This window comes from Nematolebias whitei, chromosome 13 (genome assembly GCF_014905685.2).
Source record: "Nematolebias whitei isolate Nwh7 chromosome 13, NemWhi1, whole genome shotgun sequence".
In the NCBI taxonomy this organism is placed as follows: Eukaryota; Metazoa; Chordata; class Actinopteri; order Cyprinodontiformes; family Rivulidae; genus Nematolebias; species Nematolebias whitei.
The window spans coordinates 23,851,815-23,868,392 of record NC_056510.1 but is presented as its reverse complement, the minus strand read 5'-3'; the positions used below and the strand labels follow the sequence as shown (position 1 = coordinate 23,868,392).

General features: G+C 39.4%; 1 protein-coding gene across 1 annotated transcript in view; it reads right to left on the bottom strand.

Annotated features, from left to right (window-relative positions):
* Positions 1-9,563: 9,563 nt before the first annotated feature.
* igsf3 (immunoglobulin superfamily, member 3) overlaps positions 9,564-16,578 on the bottom strand; it is a 126,211-nt gene continuing 119,196 nt past the window's right edge. Inside the window, exons 7-9 of the mRNA XM_037686170.1 lie at positions 14,837-15,247; positions 11,291-11,740; positions 9,564-10,057 (exon numbers count right to left, since the gene is read on the bottom strand). Coding sequence (XP_037542098.1) covers positions 9,807-10,057; positions 11,291-11,740; positions 14,837-15,247 — 1,112 coding nt within the window. The 3' untranslated portion in view covers positions 9,564-9,806. The remainder of the gene's footprint in view (positions 10,058-11,290; positions 11,741-14,836; positions 15,248-16,578) is intronic.

Genomic DNA, 16,578 nt, shown 5'->3' with positions numbered 1-16,578 from the left:
TGTTTCTTGGGTTGGTCGTGGTGAAGAAAGAGCTGAGTCAAAATGGAAAGCTCTCGGTTTACTGAACTGCCTAGATTCCAGCCCTCACCTGCATGTGGTCATGAGGTTTGGATCATGACCGAGAGAATGAGATCCTGGATACAAGCGGACAAATTGAACTTCCTTTGCAGGGTGGCTGGGTTTAGCCTTGGAGATAGGGTGAGGAGCTCCATCATCTGGGTGGAGCTCAGAGTTGAGCAGCTGCTTAGCATTGAAAGGAGTCAGTTGAGGTGGTTCAGACATCTGATGTGGATGCCTCCTGGACACCTCCCTTTAGAGGTTTTCTGGGGTTGTCTCACTGGTAAGAGGCTCCGGGGAAGACCCAGAACTCACTCAAGGGATTATGTACATATTTTTTTTGTCCAGGGAACACCTCGAGGTCCCCCAGGAGGAGCTGGAAAGTGTCACTTGAGAGAGGGATGTCTTTCTCTCCTGGTCCTGTTGCCTCTGTGACCCAACTATAAATACGTGGTAGAAGATGGAGATTATGACTTTATGCTACATGCTGTCAGATCCAAAATTTTAAGAAATAACTTTTTTCCACCAGGGACTAGGTTATATTGTTTTCTATTTTTCAGCAACCCTTCCTACTGTCATTTATTTAGCTGACTTTATTTGTTGATGCATTCTTCTTGCCTCTGCGACACTTCCTTCTCTACTTTATGGAATTATAATTTTTCTGCAGAAGTCCTTATCTTCAGCACTAAAGGCACATAAGATAATTCACTTTGCATGTTCTTGTTCATTTGTAATTACAACTGTTCCCAACAGGAAGCCAAGGCACACTTCACTGATGAACTCACTGTTGTTCCTTCTGCAGAACTGTCTCATCTTACAGTACGCAATATCTTATTAACAATTAAAAATAACACGCTTTAGATGATGTTAAAAAAACATCTTTTTGCTTTGCCCTGAAGCAGTTGAACTCCTACACAGTATGTATAAGTAACTGAGTGTCTGATTTATTGGGGTGAAATAAAGGAGGGAACCGGTTCAGCCTGGTTGCCTTTCAGCTCCGTTTATGATGCTGACGTAGGAAATGCTGAAAGGCAAACTGTGCTGCTGATATTATGAGCGTTCTGTGTCATTTCTCAAGGATAATATCAGAGCACATTTCTTTATATAGCCACACCGTACTCTGAATAGTTTGAGAGGTATTAAGGCAAATGCAAGAAAGAACACAGACGTTTTAAATGCAAAATATTATGTTTCATGCATGAATACTTTATTCTTACAATATGTTTGAACGACATTGCCCCTACTAGATCACTGATGCACCACTTTAACCCAAAGATTTGTTGATTCTGGTGAAACTTGGCACCTGCCAGAATTTATTCATTAGTTAAAAGTCTACTAAATGAATTGATAACTATTTTATCTTATATCATTATTTACATCTATATGTTTTTAGATATTTTAAGAAGTTATATTATTGTTCTTGTTAAAATTACTATAAGGATAACAGGCGTTCTTCGTTGTAAACATCCTGATATGTTGCATGTGTTGCATTTTACTTTCTAAAAAGATTAGCATTATCACAAGTTTACAGACAGGAAGCTGAGGATTCAGCCAAACAGTTTCCTTTGAAACTAGATGAGAAACATGCCTTAAATACATTACATGTTTATTTACTGCCAAAATGCCCTTTCAGTGCTGAGGAGAAATGTGAACTTTACATTGTTATTCTTCCAGTCCTTGGTCACTGAAACAACGGTTAGCCCAATTCTGATCAAACAAACCTTGAAACAGACACGTAGCAGATGTTTTAGAGCTGCTGAAAAATACATTTACCTTGAACAAAATTTGACTTCATCACTCTCATAAGACGTTTTAGCACAATTATCTTTTAGTCAAGGAAAATATTAAAATATAAGATGAACCTACAGACGCATGTGTTTCTACATTTACTCTTGTAACACCTCAAAAATCATGTAAGGTGCCATATGTTAGAGGTCGGTGGATGATACATGTTGTCAATCTCCAAACTGAAGAAGTGAGGGGAAAAAAACCAACACAGGATTGGTCAGTAAACGCAACAGAGGCCGAAGCACCTATGTTCACCACCACCTGCAGAAAAGATAATTAAATATGTGTGAACATTGGTGTCCCAGACTTTGATGTGAAATTATTAATTCCCACTCACTTATATCTATTTAATCTTGTTCAGGGTGGTGGGGGGAGTTGTTGGCGCCTGTCCCAGTAAGACATTCTGAACATTTGCAGACCCATTGCAAAGCCATACACTCACATTCATGCAGTAAAACTGCAAAAAAAAAAATAAAAAAAAAATATCATCCTTAGTCAAACAATTAACAATATAACTCATTGCTAACCATAATTTCACCATGCAGCACTTCAAGTGAAGCTAATATTGTGGAACAAGCTAAAAATAAAGAGTTATCTACCAAGTTTTATTTTTTTTTTAGATTTACGTTGGAATTATAAGAACATCTCAGAAACGAGTTAAAAAATATCCTTCTTTTAATTTAAAAGATCAGTTTATGGATGTATTGTTCCAAAACTAAATCACTATTCACCCCACCCTTATAATTTATATAATTCACGGGGATAAAAACATATCTTAAGCGGACTATTCACCTTTTTGCAAGTAAAATGTAATCACTAGACTTACTTGATTTTTAGCCTTAAACTAGTTAAATCTGTTGAGCTCCTTTTTCAGTCCAAATAAGCAGTTGGGCCAAATTCAAAAACCCAGTTCCCGAAGGTGTTTGTGAAATGTCACATTCACAAGACTGGAATGGACAAATGGAAACCATTGTGTCTCAGCTGTCACCAGCGTGGAGTCGTATTAAAACAAATAAAACAATAAACGCCTGAATCAGTTAATTAGCTCTTGTGATTGTGAATCCCCAGGCTTTTTCAGGGCCTTGGAGAATCAAGAAACTAAATGCTGAGCTCCTGGGGGAAGCCTGCAGAAACCTTTGCATCAGCTTTCTCCATCTTAGCCGGTGCCAGTGAAAGCACATGCACACAAATTTTGCATTGATCAATTATAAATGGACTGAGAATATTTCCCTCCGTGTGTTTGTAAATTAGCAGTTGTTTTTGATTCATAATAAATGATGTGTGACTATCAGCATTCTGTGGGTTGGTGCATACGTTTTATGATTTTTGAGCTGCATGTGAGTTGTGATTCACCTGCTGGGATCAAGAAATTCCTTAACAATCTTCCCATATACTTTTTCTCCTCAAAGCACAGCCTTGAGTAACAGGCCCCTTTAATACACCCACTGATTGTCTTTTTCTACATACTCTGCACAGATCACAATATTACTTACGCATCAGCAGCAAATGGCAGTGCCACTTTTGTCAGTACAGGTGGTACATCTGTTCTGCTTTTATGAGTTTCTTCTTCTCGAATCATCCCAAGAGAATCTTGTGTATCACTTGAAACGTGAATGTTATTTATTAACAACGCTTCTTCATGTTCTGACTCACCCTTACATCACTGAGTGAGTCACGCCACAAAAAAGCACTGTGGTATCATGCGGTGAGCGCAACAAGCTGTGCACAGACCTCGACTACGAGTCACACTTCGCTTGTTGTTAATTTTGTAGCTCTGCATTGTGTGTTTCCCATCTCTAGGAACAAAGCAACCCATCTGTCCTGCTTTTATAGACTGTGAGGAAGACAAAATGTACACAAGCAAACATTCCCTACAGAAACTCGCTTCAGTCCTTGTTAATTATCCATGTTCATCACAGTGCAGGCAGGAGATGACTTGTATTCTTGTCTTTTTCTCTTATTGACAATAAATTAGAGCATATTTGTCTGACTGCTGCTGTGCAATGCTGAATAGCTAAACACTGTGTGCACAAGTGTGCCCTCTTGTGACTGCGACCTCAGCAAGAGCTCCAGACATGAGAGCGACGTTTACTTTTATGCAAAATGTCTTTTTTTTCCCAGTGAGGGGTTGCTCAAAAAATTGAAGACACAAAGTAAAATCAGGGAGAAAGGTGAGCAGAGCGTGCTCAGTGACGGGGAGAGGTTGGAATTATGCATTTTTGTGAAGACGTGAACGCTCACTTGCAAAAACATCAATACATTATCAGGTTGTCTGCTGACTTCAAGAGTGAAGGCTCTTTTAGACCAGACATCATGCTGATTCGACCAAAGGAGGGAACCTACCATATTTTCCACCCTATAAGTCACAGTTTTTTGCATAATTTGCATGACCTGCGGCTTATAAGCCAAAGCGACTTATTTATGGATTTTCCCCCATATTTATAAACCAATTTTTGGCTGACCGTTCTCATTCATTCTGACTGATTTTTTTTTTTGCAGTACCAAGTTCAGCCACTTGATGGCAGCAGAGTAGAAGTAGCATTATGGCATGCTGTTGTATCATGTAATAGGTAAAATGGTTATAATGACAAATTCAAAAATGTTAAAGACAAAACTGGACTTTATTTATTATACTTTATACTTTTCTTTCTTGAATTTGTTTTAATTTACCATGTCCTGGATCATTGAGAATCTTCACCAGCTATTAATGATAAAATTGGCTTTCCACAACTAATTTGACCATTACAGTGCATTTATTAAGCAAACGTTAGATTGAGACACACCTTTGCTATAACTTCGAGCCAACAAATAATTGTTTTTAAATGTTAATCTTATTAAATTCTTGTTAAAGTTCTCCCGTGCACGCTTCTGTGGCCGCCGTTTGGCAGCCATTTGATTTTTGACACAACACCGGCCCACCTTTCCGGGTTGTCTGCGGTGACGCGTAACAAATGTGATGCATCAGCGGTGACGCATAATAGATACGATGAATACGGCAAAGCAACATATTTATGGATTTTTCCACTTTATTAGACAAATATGGACTGATGGGACTTATAGGGTGGAGTGACGTGCATGGTGGAAAATACGGTATTTTCATCAGAGTCCAGAAAGACCCATGAGCTGTGATGTTGTTTGAGGTGTATTGTGCTTCCAATGTGTCACTGTGATATATGGCAGCATTTGTTCTAGGCTGAATATTTATAGAGTTAAAATGAAATAAACTGAAATGGAGTCAAGAGAAAACTACAAAAACTGTGCACTGGAGGATGACTGCAGTTTACAGTTTATATTAGGGATGTATCAATACCATGTGCACATAGTCCTGCTCATAAAAGTGTTCTGGTACCACTTTAAGGCAGCATAACGTTCACCTCTCATTTAAGCAGTCAGATGGTAGAGGAGGAACAATGTCAGTGATGTGAAAGTATTTTTCTTTTTTTTGTTGGCTATCCTAATCATTGATCAACCTCTGCCCTGTGATGGACTTGCGACCCATCCAGGGTGTACCCGCCCTCACACAGTGATTGCTGGACATGGGCACCGGCGACCCCCCGTGACCCAAAATGGAAGAAGCGGGTAAAAGATAATGGATTGATGGATGGATGATCAACCTCTTTATCAGTTGGTGGCAGTAATGCATCATAGAGCTGTTTGCTAGATGCCAATAAACACTAAAAGAAAAATGATAATTAATTTGTAGGTGTTTCAAAGTAAACAATTGAGCAGATGTTGTCCCTGGACACATGTGGTGGTTTGATTCTTTTCAGTTTAAATGAAATCTGTTGGTTGAGTTATTTGATTAATTTGATTCATCCGTAATTACAAGCACAAATTCAAGCTTCTCTTTCAATCCCCAATGATTCTTACAACAATATTACCAATGATTTGAAATGGGAAATTATTCATTTCATTCTGAAAAAAAAGTGAAAGACCAACAATTCTCAAACATAACTTTTTTTTTTAATTTTCTCTCTGCACCCACACATATAGTTAATTGTAAATGTGCGTTGTATTGTCACCACCATATGTTCCCACACAATGATGAAATTAGTGTTCTGCATTTGACCCATCACATGTAACATTCACCCAAGTGGAGCCACTCCCTATGAAAAAAATTGTTATTTTTTAAATTATGGCAAAAACATATTTTCTAATGTTATGAATTCAATCCAGTTCAGTTTATTAATATATCGCCAAATCACAACAGAAGTTATTAAGTGTCATGTCAGTAGGTAAATAGATTATTTCACGGAATAACTACTTTGGCACAACATCCAGAACTGCAGATGCTCAGCTCAGGTAAAACGAGGGCCTCTCTTAGAGAGCACGAGCACATCTGCTGTGTAAACATGAGCGGGAACAAACAAACGATTTATATGTAGCCTACGATTCACTTACTCACTATCCTGATTCACTTGTTTGAGTCAGGAGTCAAACTTCGTACTTGTGATTCCTTACTCTAACAAGACAGTCAGGAGTTTGATTCGTAAAGCACTCAGACCACTACACTTAAGTAATTTATTCATTTCTCATTGATGAATGGTGACAGGGCTGGGGGTCAATTTAGTTGAAACAAGAACTGCTGCTTGGCCCACATGGCTAATTCTGTAGGTATGGTGCCCTGAGAAGACTTCTGTTGTGACTTGGTGCTATATAAGTAAACTGAATTGAACTGATATCTTTTTTCAAATGCAGTTACCATAGCAGACATACGATAGCAACATGTTGCCTTCCTGGTCTATTCTTTGCCGTTAGTTATAGCTAGCTGTAGAAGCAATGAATGAATACGTTAACGAGTTAAAGGAGAAGAAAAATCACGACTCCCGATTCAGTGAAATGACGTACAAGTTTTAAACGATTCGTTCAGAACGTCACTAATCACTAATGCTAATAATATGGATGAGCCGGAGCTTGCCCACAATCTTGTTGCTCAGTTCCTGGAAAGAGAACGAAGGCCTCCATCATAATCATCATCATTTAGATGAAAAATAACATTAAATAAAAGCACGAGAGCGGTGTAGGAGTTATCGACCTGAGAAAGTTGAGCTGTCAAGCCCTACAGCAAGCCTGCGAGTCACCAGTGGGTCACCCGTCTAATCTACATCTTTCTGAGGAGAGGGGACAAAAAGAGTGAATTTGGCCAAAACTCACTGTAGTTATCAGTCTTCCACCATAGGTCGAGTAGCAACCGTACTCGTTAGAGTGGAGTTGAATGGAGGAGAGGAGAGCGACTTAAAATCTGCCCGTTGCATTATTGTCTATATTTCAGCCTTTAGCGATGGAACTGGATAAGAATTGTGCCTTTGTTGTGCAGAAATTGACCATTAAATATACCATAGACACAAACCATTTTAATTTCCATTATTTGCAACAGAAAAATTGTTTAAAATTTGAATTTTTAAAACAAGAAGTGACCTGTTGAAACAGCTTAAATGTGTAATTAGAGGTTCTGCTAATTGTAAAACATGAATTAACATTTATTATTACTTTTATCAGTACTCTGCACTGTCAAGTAGTAATCAATTGTAAAGATTTGGACTGGATATGAAAAAATATGGCATTGCTGCATCCCTGATATATAAGACTCTGTGTTAATTGGATAAGTTTGGGATTGTGACATGATTAATGTTCGATGATACAGTAAATATGCAACACTTCCAGCTGCAGTGGCTAAACCACATCGTCCTGTTTCAAACTGGAATAGCATAATCTCCTGTCATAGCAAGATGAAATCATGTCAGCATTGACAAGACAGTTTTGGCTTTTTTGACATAAATCTGTTTAATGAAGTGCTGCATAAAAGCAAAGCATTAAAAAGACAGTTATGAGCAATAATATCAAACACAATCTCCACAACACCCATTCTTAAAATCAACTACTTTACAAGTTCGAAGGGCATCTGGAAGTGACCGTTAAAATATTAAAGATGACTGAGGAACTGGACTTTGTGTTGACTTTTGGCTCAGAGGGTTCAAGAGGCGGAAAGAAGGAGAAAGTTGTCAGCCCTGTCACAAAAACACAACGCTCAAAAATGTTCAAAATTTACAAAACATCAAAAGTCCTCCTGTAATATTGTCATGCAATATACATGTTGACACAACCGAGACGAGTTTTTCAAGAGTTCTCGTGTCCAATCTGGCAGTGAACGGGTTATAACAGCCCACAATGGAGGGAGGATTTCTCTCCGGGCTGAGAAGGTGACAGCTTTTCAACGTTTCTGCCTTCATTCCTTCCATCATGGTTATTCAGGAGAACAGCTTCAGCCAGATTCCATCATTGAAACAAAAAGTTTTAAACACTTGAGATTCAATTCTATTTGATCAAATGTCCTACTCAGGTGTTACATCACATTTCACTTAATAAACAAGCAAAAAGCATCGAGTGAATCAATTTTTGTGACTTGTCTGTTCAACTATTCTACACTTAAAAGCCACATTGAGTTCCATATGTATAGATACACAGTGTGTGACACTGAACAGACCTGACAGCCTGGTATGAAATGCTACACACTGCAGGACAGATCCAGCATTTCTACTTCTACCACATTGTCAACACACAGGCTAGTGATATAATGTGATTGGTGCAGTTGCTTGGCAACAAGCAGCACACTTTTTAGAAAATTTCAAAGCAAAATAGACAACAGAAGAAAAAAAAACACTACAAAGCAATGCAAAAAATGTATAAAATAATAAATAAATAATAATAAAAAAAACAAAACAAACAAACACAAATTAAACATTTCTCCTCATCAGATTGTTTCCAGATAATATTTTTGGCGTTTTACGACACCTCTACACAATAATAATCTTCATTATGGCCCTACACAAATCCAAACTAATTATGCATCTTAATTTTTTTTTTTTTATATCACAATAGAGTTGTCTTACTGGATACATTAGAAAAAATGTGCAAAAATTAATTTAATTCATTAACTCTGCAGTTTGACCAGAACAGATCAACTATTTTTACATTTGTTCTCAACAAGGCCCATAAATCCGCAGCGGGAGATAAACAGACACCCTAACAGGCCATTGACTTCGCCAGTCTCTTGAAAACTTTAAACATTAGCTGCAAAGAACAACTAGAAACAAGGAGGATTTGGCACTAAAATAAATCACTTATGCTTAAGTACATATATCCTCAAGTAAGAGATAGCTGTTGGTTTATTTATTCTCCTTAATCTCCGACCTCTGTTTCTCTCTCTTGCAGTCTCTTTTCAGACAGGACGAGGGTGGAGGAGAAGAGTGGGGGCAGTCTTTCACCCAGGCCAGAGTGTCTGGCAGTGTTTAAGTGGCACACCAGGACTTGTTTCAGTCTGCCAAGGCAAATTCATTGTGAAGGCAGGTGGGCCAACACACATCCTCACTCAGGACATAGACTTGTGTGTCCTAGTCTTTGTCTCTTTTCAGCCTGGCAACCAAGTCAGCAGCTACGAAGTCAGTGGGTGCAGAGCATTGCTATGGCAACCAACATAGTTGGGTAAGGCTGTAGCTGCTCTTGGATCAGTTTGGAGACTTTTTTTTTTGGCATCCACTTTAGTGCCAGAGTCGTCTACAGAGTTCATTCGCTTAAATGTTCTTCCCAAGTTGGCCAGTGATCACTCAGGTTTCTTCTTTTAAAAAATAGACAATATTTAGGGTGATAAAACTCAAAATGCAACTATGAGATAAAGTTTCACGTAAAATAAAACATCGGAGAGGTTTGCGATACTCTCTTGCCCTTCAGTTTGCTTTCGCACAGTTATTTGTGCTAAATCGGTACATCCATTCTTGTCCACACACACACTCACAGTTTTTAACATAAAAACAAATAGCCGCCAGGGTGGATATTGTCAAACTCAATTCAACACAGCATTAAACAACAGTAAGTTCTGAAGGTGGAGTCCAGATATCTCCCTGGCTTTGTGTTGGCTGAGTCCACCACTTGCGTTAGCAGTAACTGGGGGGACGAACCCTCCTTTAGTCAACCGAGCCAGGGTGCAAGCTGAGTGCAGGTGGGTCCAAGCAGGTGGGAGAGTAACTCAGGTGAGGTTCTTTAATCCAAAGAAGGGGGGCACCATTCTTGCCCTCTTGGCTCTTATTGTTGTTGCGACTCTTGAAGCGCACAAAGAGCAAAGCGATGAGGAGTATGCCGAAGATTGGGAATGGGTAGAAGAAGATGAAATAGAAGAAGGACTCATTGGAACACACCACTGAATGGATGGTAGACACTGTTGGCAGAGAACAAATCAAACTTACTTACAGGTGCAACAAAAAATAGGTTTCAAAAAGCTTTATTGATAGAGTTCAGTAGGAAAAAATATTTTCAATGACAGCATGTCATATATCTATACGGGTGCATTTGCTAGTTTTTTGAAAGAATCTACAGTAGTCCCTCGCTACTTCGCTTTTCGTTTACCGCGGACTCGCTCTATCATGTTTTTGTTTAAGTACTGTACATGTACATAATATTTTCCACACACACAAAAAAAAAGTGCTACCGTTTTGTAGTTTTCTTTCATTAAGCCTTGACTGTTTTGCCAGTCTAAAGAACTACGTTACCCAGAAGCCTTCAGTTCACTTCCCAGAAGTCAACACTGCTCTTTCAACCACTGCTTTCTGCAAATGGAAAGTTTTGCAGCAAAGTCAGAAGTTCTTCTGCTGCTCACAGGACTGGCAGGAAAGTCTTAAATAATTCTGAAGCCGAACTCATCCTTCAAGTTGTATCTTCACTGCTGAGAAGCTGGGCTGCAGCTGATCCAGAATCAGTGTGACCCGGATCCTGGGAGCTGCAGATGACAGACGACTGCAGGGTTCAGCCTGGTTCTGGTTGCGTGGTGCTAGTCTATACCGGGCCAGTGGTGGTGGATTAAATCCTGGGCAGCAGCATGCGCACATCAAGCTGGATGGAATGGTGGGCTCCAGTTATGCTGTACTTGGGACTTTTTTCATCTTTCGGGTCGAACCGGAACCGAGCTGCTCCTGTACTGCAGAGCCTGGTGAGTAAAATTTTGTAGCTCCCGTACATATAAGTACTGTATGTTGTTAAAATTAGTAGGTTTAAGAGTTTAGAGGACTGGTTTGTGGGCTTCATCGCTGCAGGATAGGTCTGCAGAAACGAACCGTCGGAATAAAACAGAGTTGGACCGGAACTAGAACTGTTGCTGTTCTGCAGAGCTAGTAAGTCAAATTTAGTAACATATGTTGTTAAAATGACGTAAGTTTAAGAGTTTAAAACATTCCAAGAGTGTGGGAGGGGTTTCTAAAGCCTTACTATTAAGTTTAATGTATTTGAACTTGAACTTGGACTATTGTAGCCCTACTTTGCGTTTTTTCACTTATCGCGGGGCTTCAGGGTACGGATCCACCACGATAAACGAGGGACTACTGTACTTGAAACCAACACTTGTTTATTTTTATGAATGAATAATATCATATACATAATGAAGTTATTCAGGACTTACCTTGTGACTGAATGTTGACGATAGTGAATCCAGAGTTATTGGTGGCCAGGCGATACCACACGTTGCGAGGGTTGAGGAGCCACTCCTCCACGTGGCAGTAGTAACGGCCCGCGTCTGTTGGTCGAGCTTCATGAATGGTCAAGCTGTATTGGTCAGAAGTCGCCCTCTCAAACTGCAAGCGGGAATTTAGCTCCGCTTCCTCTCGAGGGCTGCAGTTTCCGTTTCCAAAGATAGCGTCATGGCCGATGGAAAACACACACTCGCGCTTACTGTCCTCTTCCTCACCAGGTTGGTCCTCGGTGTTCTCGTCCTCAGAGCGCTCCACGTACCAGAATACAGAGAAGCGCGAGTCTGGAGATGACTGTGAGGTAACGCTGCAGCCCAGTCGTATCGAATCCGATTCTTCCACTGTCACATTCGTCTCAAGTTCGTCCACATGCAGGCGAACCTCTGCAAAGTCATAAAAAACAATTATAACAAAGAAAAACATGAATTGAAATTAAACAAACTTTTTGACTAAGGTAAAATACTACAGTTATATGAACTAATCTGAATTTTATAACGTCGTATCTGTTAATTCTGCATGAGGGACAGTGAATGAACAAACAAAAGACACAATTAAATCAATTCCACTGTGCTGCCTGGAGCCATCAGCAGTTTTTCAGCTTCCCAGCAGGGTTAGAACTTACCTCAAGGCTAGTTTGTCTGTCTGCATGGGTATGCTACAGCCCTTCAGGGGTGCTGCTATGACCCACTTTTGTAGCAGTTTAAAAAATGTGGCAATAAAGACTTGGCTTACATGGTTTCTTTACGCACACCGTTTTGAAACTTCTTGTTAAAGGCAATGAAAAGTAAAACCTACAACACGATAGGAAGAAAAATAAAGACAAGTTCTGGTAGAAAAGACCAGATCTTTCTGGATAACATCTTCTATGAATGGTTTAATGCATCTTAATTTATATCCACATCATTAACAGTTAAAATCTGCAGTACATCATCTTGTTTTAACAGCTCAATCTCATAATGGCTTTCTTCAAATAACCCATTAAGGCCCAGCTATAGAGCAAAGTGTAAAATGAATCAACACGTTCAGAAAGCTTAAAAGAAAGGTACACACTTCCACATCCCTTCATTTGTATAAATGTTACAGCTTCATTAGCGAGCTGTTTTAAGATACAGAGCCTTTTTTAACTAAATGAGGCTTTTCTTTGCAGGGCTATTGAGTGGCTGTTTTGATCTTCACATTCTAGTCTGACAGATGCCATTTTGATGGTTTCCCATTCTGAATCGCAAATAGGACACCTGGCAGAGGAACACTGCGTTCAGAGACGTGAGCGAGAAGTCAACCTGGTGGGTGGGCTATTAATAATGCGAATTTGAAGGCAGGAAACTTTACAGTACAATTCTGTTCAGAAATATTGACATTTCTCAGGAGCTCATAAATGGAACATGTGAGTAAAGTCTGATAATTGCCTGCAGAACCTTTTAAAACAATGAAGCATTTACATTTTCTTGTAGATCTGCTTGTATTTGTCTAAATTGACCAGTTTTTGTACTTAGAACTATTTTTGTGAGCCTTTAAGTAGTTTTGTTTTAAAAAATAGATTTTCTCATGTATTTCAGAAAGCAAAAAAAAAAAAGGCATAAAATGGAGTAAACACCTGACAGGAAACGGCCTAAATGTTCGGCCTATGTTCGTGCTGCTGTTGTTTTGCACATTGTTTTTGTACTATTAGTGCTTAGTGTATTCTTAGTTTTGTGTATTCTTAGTTTAGTGAATGTAGTATATTCTTAGTTCATGTCTTGGATCTTATTACTGTTTTTCTTTCCAATTTGTATTTTTATTGGATGTAACTGGGACCCTATGTACATAGTTTCGTTCCACCTCTCGAAGCACTTTGATAACAGTCTATCTGTTTTAAATTGTGCTCTATAAATAAATATGACTTGACTTGACTTGACCTCATGTACCACATATGATGGGAATGACAATAAAAATCCTTGAATCCTAAAGCTCACTAGGGTTAACTGCAACATCTGCTTAACCTACAGCACGATGGCTCAGTGGTTAGCACTGCTGCCTCACAATAAGAAGGGTTCAATCCACCGGTTGGACCTGGGGTCGTTCTGTGTGGAGTTTGCATGTTCTTCTCGTGCTTGCGTGGGTTTTCTCCGGGTACTCCTGTTTCCGCCCACAGATCAAAAACATGCATGTTAGGCTGCCTTCAGGTCCAGGCCTCCCTTGCAAAAGAGATCTTTGATCTCAATGGGATTTGCCTGGTTAAATAAAGGTTAATAATACAGGAAGAAAGCCAGGAATCTTTTTTTAATGGCAGATTTTAGTGCTCTCTAAAAGTTATTTATGCAGTTTAGGTCAGAATACAGTGATGCTTATTTTATTAATCTTTTAACAGTATTCTTGACACTAATTTGGTGCAGTACCATATGAATATAACTTTTGCAGGCTTTAATTACTGATACTATTTGTCAAATGTTGTTGGTAATATAGATATCATTATTTACCTGATGACAAAAGGACCCCATAACATGATAGAACCACCATCGTGTTTGATTATAGATAGGGTACTTTGGGGTTTTTGTCACCTAAACACAAACTAAGCACTAAAACACCCTACATTTGTTTGTTCTGCAACACTAAACCAGAACAACTAAAGTAAAAATAGATTTTATTTAATAATTAAACAATCAGGACTTTGAACTGACAGCTAAACAAAAGTGATCAGTGAGTGGTTTAAGCATTTAGTGTTTGACAAAACCTAATGTACAAATTGATCATAGTCAAACTAATAAAAACTTTAAATTATGTTTTTTTTCCCTACAATTTGTTTAAACTCAGCTGAGAAAATGGCTTTAATTGAATTTGATCCCACATGTAAGAAAACAGAAGCATCCAGCAGTTTTAAGACCTGCAGAGCTTCTTGATACTGTTACAGATTGATGAATTTATTATGTCATGATTTCCTAGAGGTGTTTAGAATTGTTCTGTTTTTTATAGTGGCATTTTAAAAATGCATTTCTTCTCTGGTCTATCTTATCATAAAACTTGAATAGGAAGAAATTATTCATACTAATACTAAGCATACAACCCAAGAGTATCAGTAACTCTGTCTAGTACTATATAAGAAATACAAGATGTGTTAAAGACAAACATATTCTTGAAGGTTAGGTGAGAAAGTGCTTAAATTAACCCTGATGAGGATGGATGTCTGAGTGTGGGTGGAAATTGTACATCATTACTTGAAGTGAAAGTTTTCGAGTACTAGAGCAGACAATTAGCTTCTCCGTCCTCTCGTACGACTTCATTCCATTTTTATTCAACCTGACTTTTGCCTGGGGCACATTTAAGGTCAGAGTGAGCTTCCCTCGAGGCAACAAGCAGAACACGTTGTAGGAGGAAAGGTTAACAATGATCAGCTGATCTCTAACTTGACAACATGAGGGACTTAAGTGGCAGCTGCTATTACGCTGCGAGAATAAATACACATTTTGTTAAACTGAGTAACACCGTTGACCTTTCTGGCTTACCTGGCTTTCTGACCAGAACCTGGGTGTATCCTGAGGACTCCCGGGAGAGTCGATACCAGGCTCCATCTGGGTCACTCAGCCACTCCTCCACCAGGCAGTAATATGTCCCCGAATCGCTGCTCTCCGCCCTGTTCAGCGTCAGCACGTAGAGACGAGGCGAGAGCCGCTCCGACTGGACTCGCCGCCGGAGTCTCTCCTCGTCCGCGTAGGCGCCGTACTCTAAGGCCCCGGTGCGTTCGATTCTCAGCAGGAGTTCATCTGCTTCTGACCCCGCTGCACGTCGCACGTACCACAGCACGGCATGCTGGGAGTCCTGGTTGGTCTGGGAGGTGATGGAGCAATTGATCCTGACACGGCTGTCCTCCAGGAACGCCAGGGATTGGTCATTCTTTTGCACCTTTAGCTTGCTCTCTGGAAGGAATCAGGAAGGAGGGGTTTGGGGAAATAAACAGAAAAGAAACGGTCAACCTCTATGGATGAAGGAAAATGTGAGCACTGGTGACAGGTACATACAGCAATTTCTGTTTTCTGACAAACGACCCATGGTTGGGTTTATTTCTGATGGTAGCAGGGCAGGAAATGACTAGAAGCTGACAAAGACAAATAAAGATAGGAAGCAGAGGGAAAGAATAGTTAAAGGGATGGGAGGTCTGCCAGTATCAAGGAAGAAATGTGATAAGATGCAGAACAGGTGAAGTGACAGGGGTGGATGTGCTGGGGTGGATTGTATGGGAGGATATTATTAGGACAAAAGCAGGGCAGGGGGTCCCGTCAGTCTGCCAGAGAGAAAATGAAGAAGTAATGCATTTATAAAGCCAAGCAGGGAAAGGAGAGAGCAGATAGGAGAGGAAAGAGACGACAGGGAGGTGTAACCAAAATGGCAGGAGGAAGCAGTAGCTTTGCGGAGTTCTGTGACGGGATTGGTTACAGCGACATCGCCTGCAGGATAGGATTAGCTGCAGGTACATCAGGTGTGACCGCTACCAGAGCCCTACTGTCAAATGCTTGAGGGGGGAGGATTAGTTAAAAGCATGCAGGGTACACACAAATGCTGTTTCTCTCTCACACACATATATTCTTGACACAAAATGTAGGAGAACAAGGACAATTACAGAACTGTGAAATAATATTTGCACTTCACAATTCAATTAATAAATAAATAGCTTAGGAGAAAACAACTTAATATATGACATTGTGACATGAAAAACATGAAGCCATACTATTTTTTCCCATGACTTTTATGGCAGCTCAACCATAAGTTCATGCAACAAGCTTTGCTGTCTCTTTCTTTTTTAAAGTACATTCGGAAAATTATGAAATCAAACATATCTAATATCTAACTGTATCAAATGTTACAGTTTGATTCCATTCATTTCAGCAGTCGTCCAGATGAAATGCGGGTATGCACTCAATGTAAACAAAGCACTCAGCTGAATCCACCGAAAACCAAAAGGAAGTTTGAATGACACGACTGATCTACATCTACATGATGGTCTGCAGGCAAACAAATATGGCAGAATCAGATAAGCGTGAAATTATGGAAAAACCATTTAGGTGGAAATATAAAAGTAAACTGCAGCAAAATATAAAAAATAAGATTGAGTAAGACAACTGTCAGGAATAAATATTGAGGAGCAAGAAGGGCTACAACTGATTAAATGCCGAAGTCAACCCAATACAAGATGGCTGCCACAGATATATATATATATATATATATATATATATATATATATATATATATA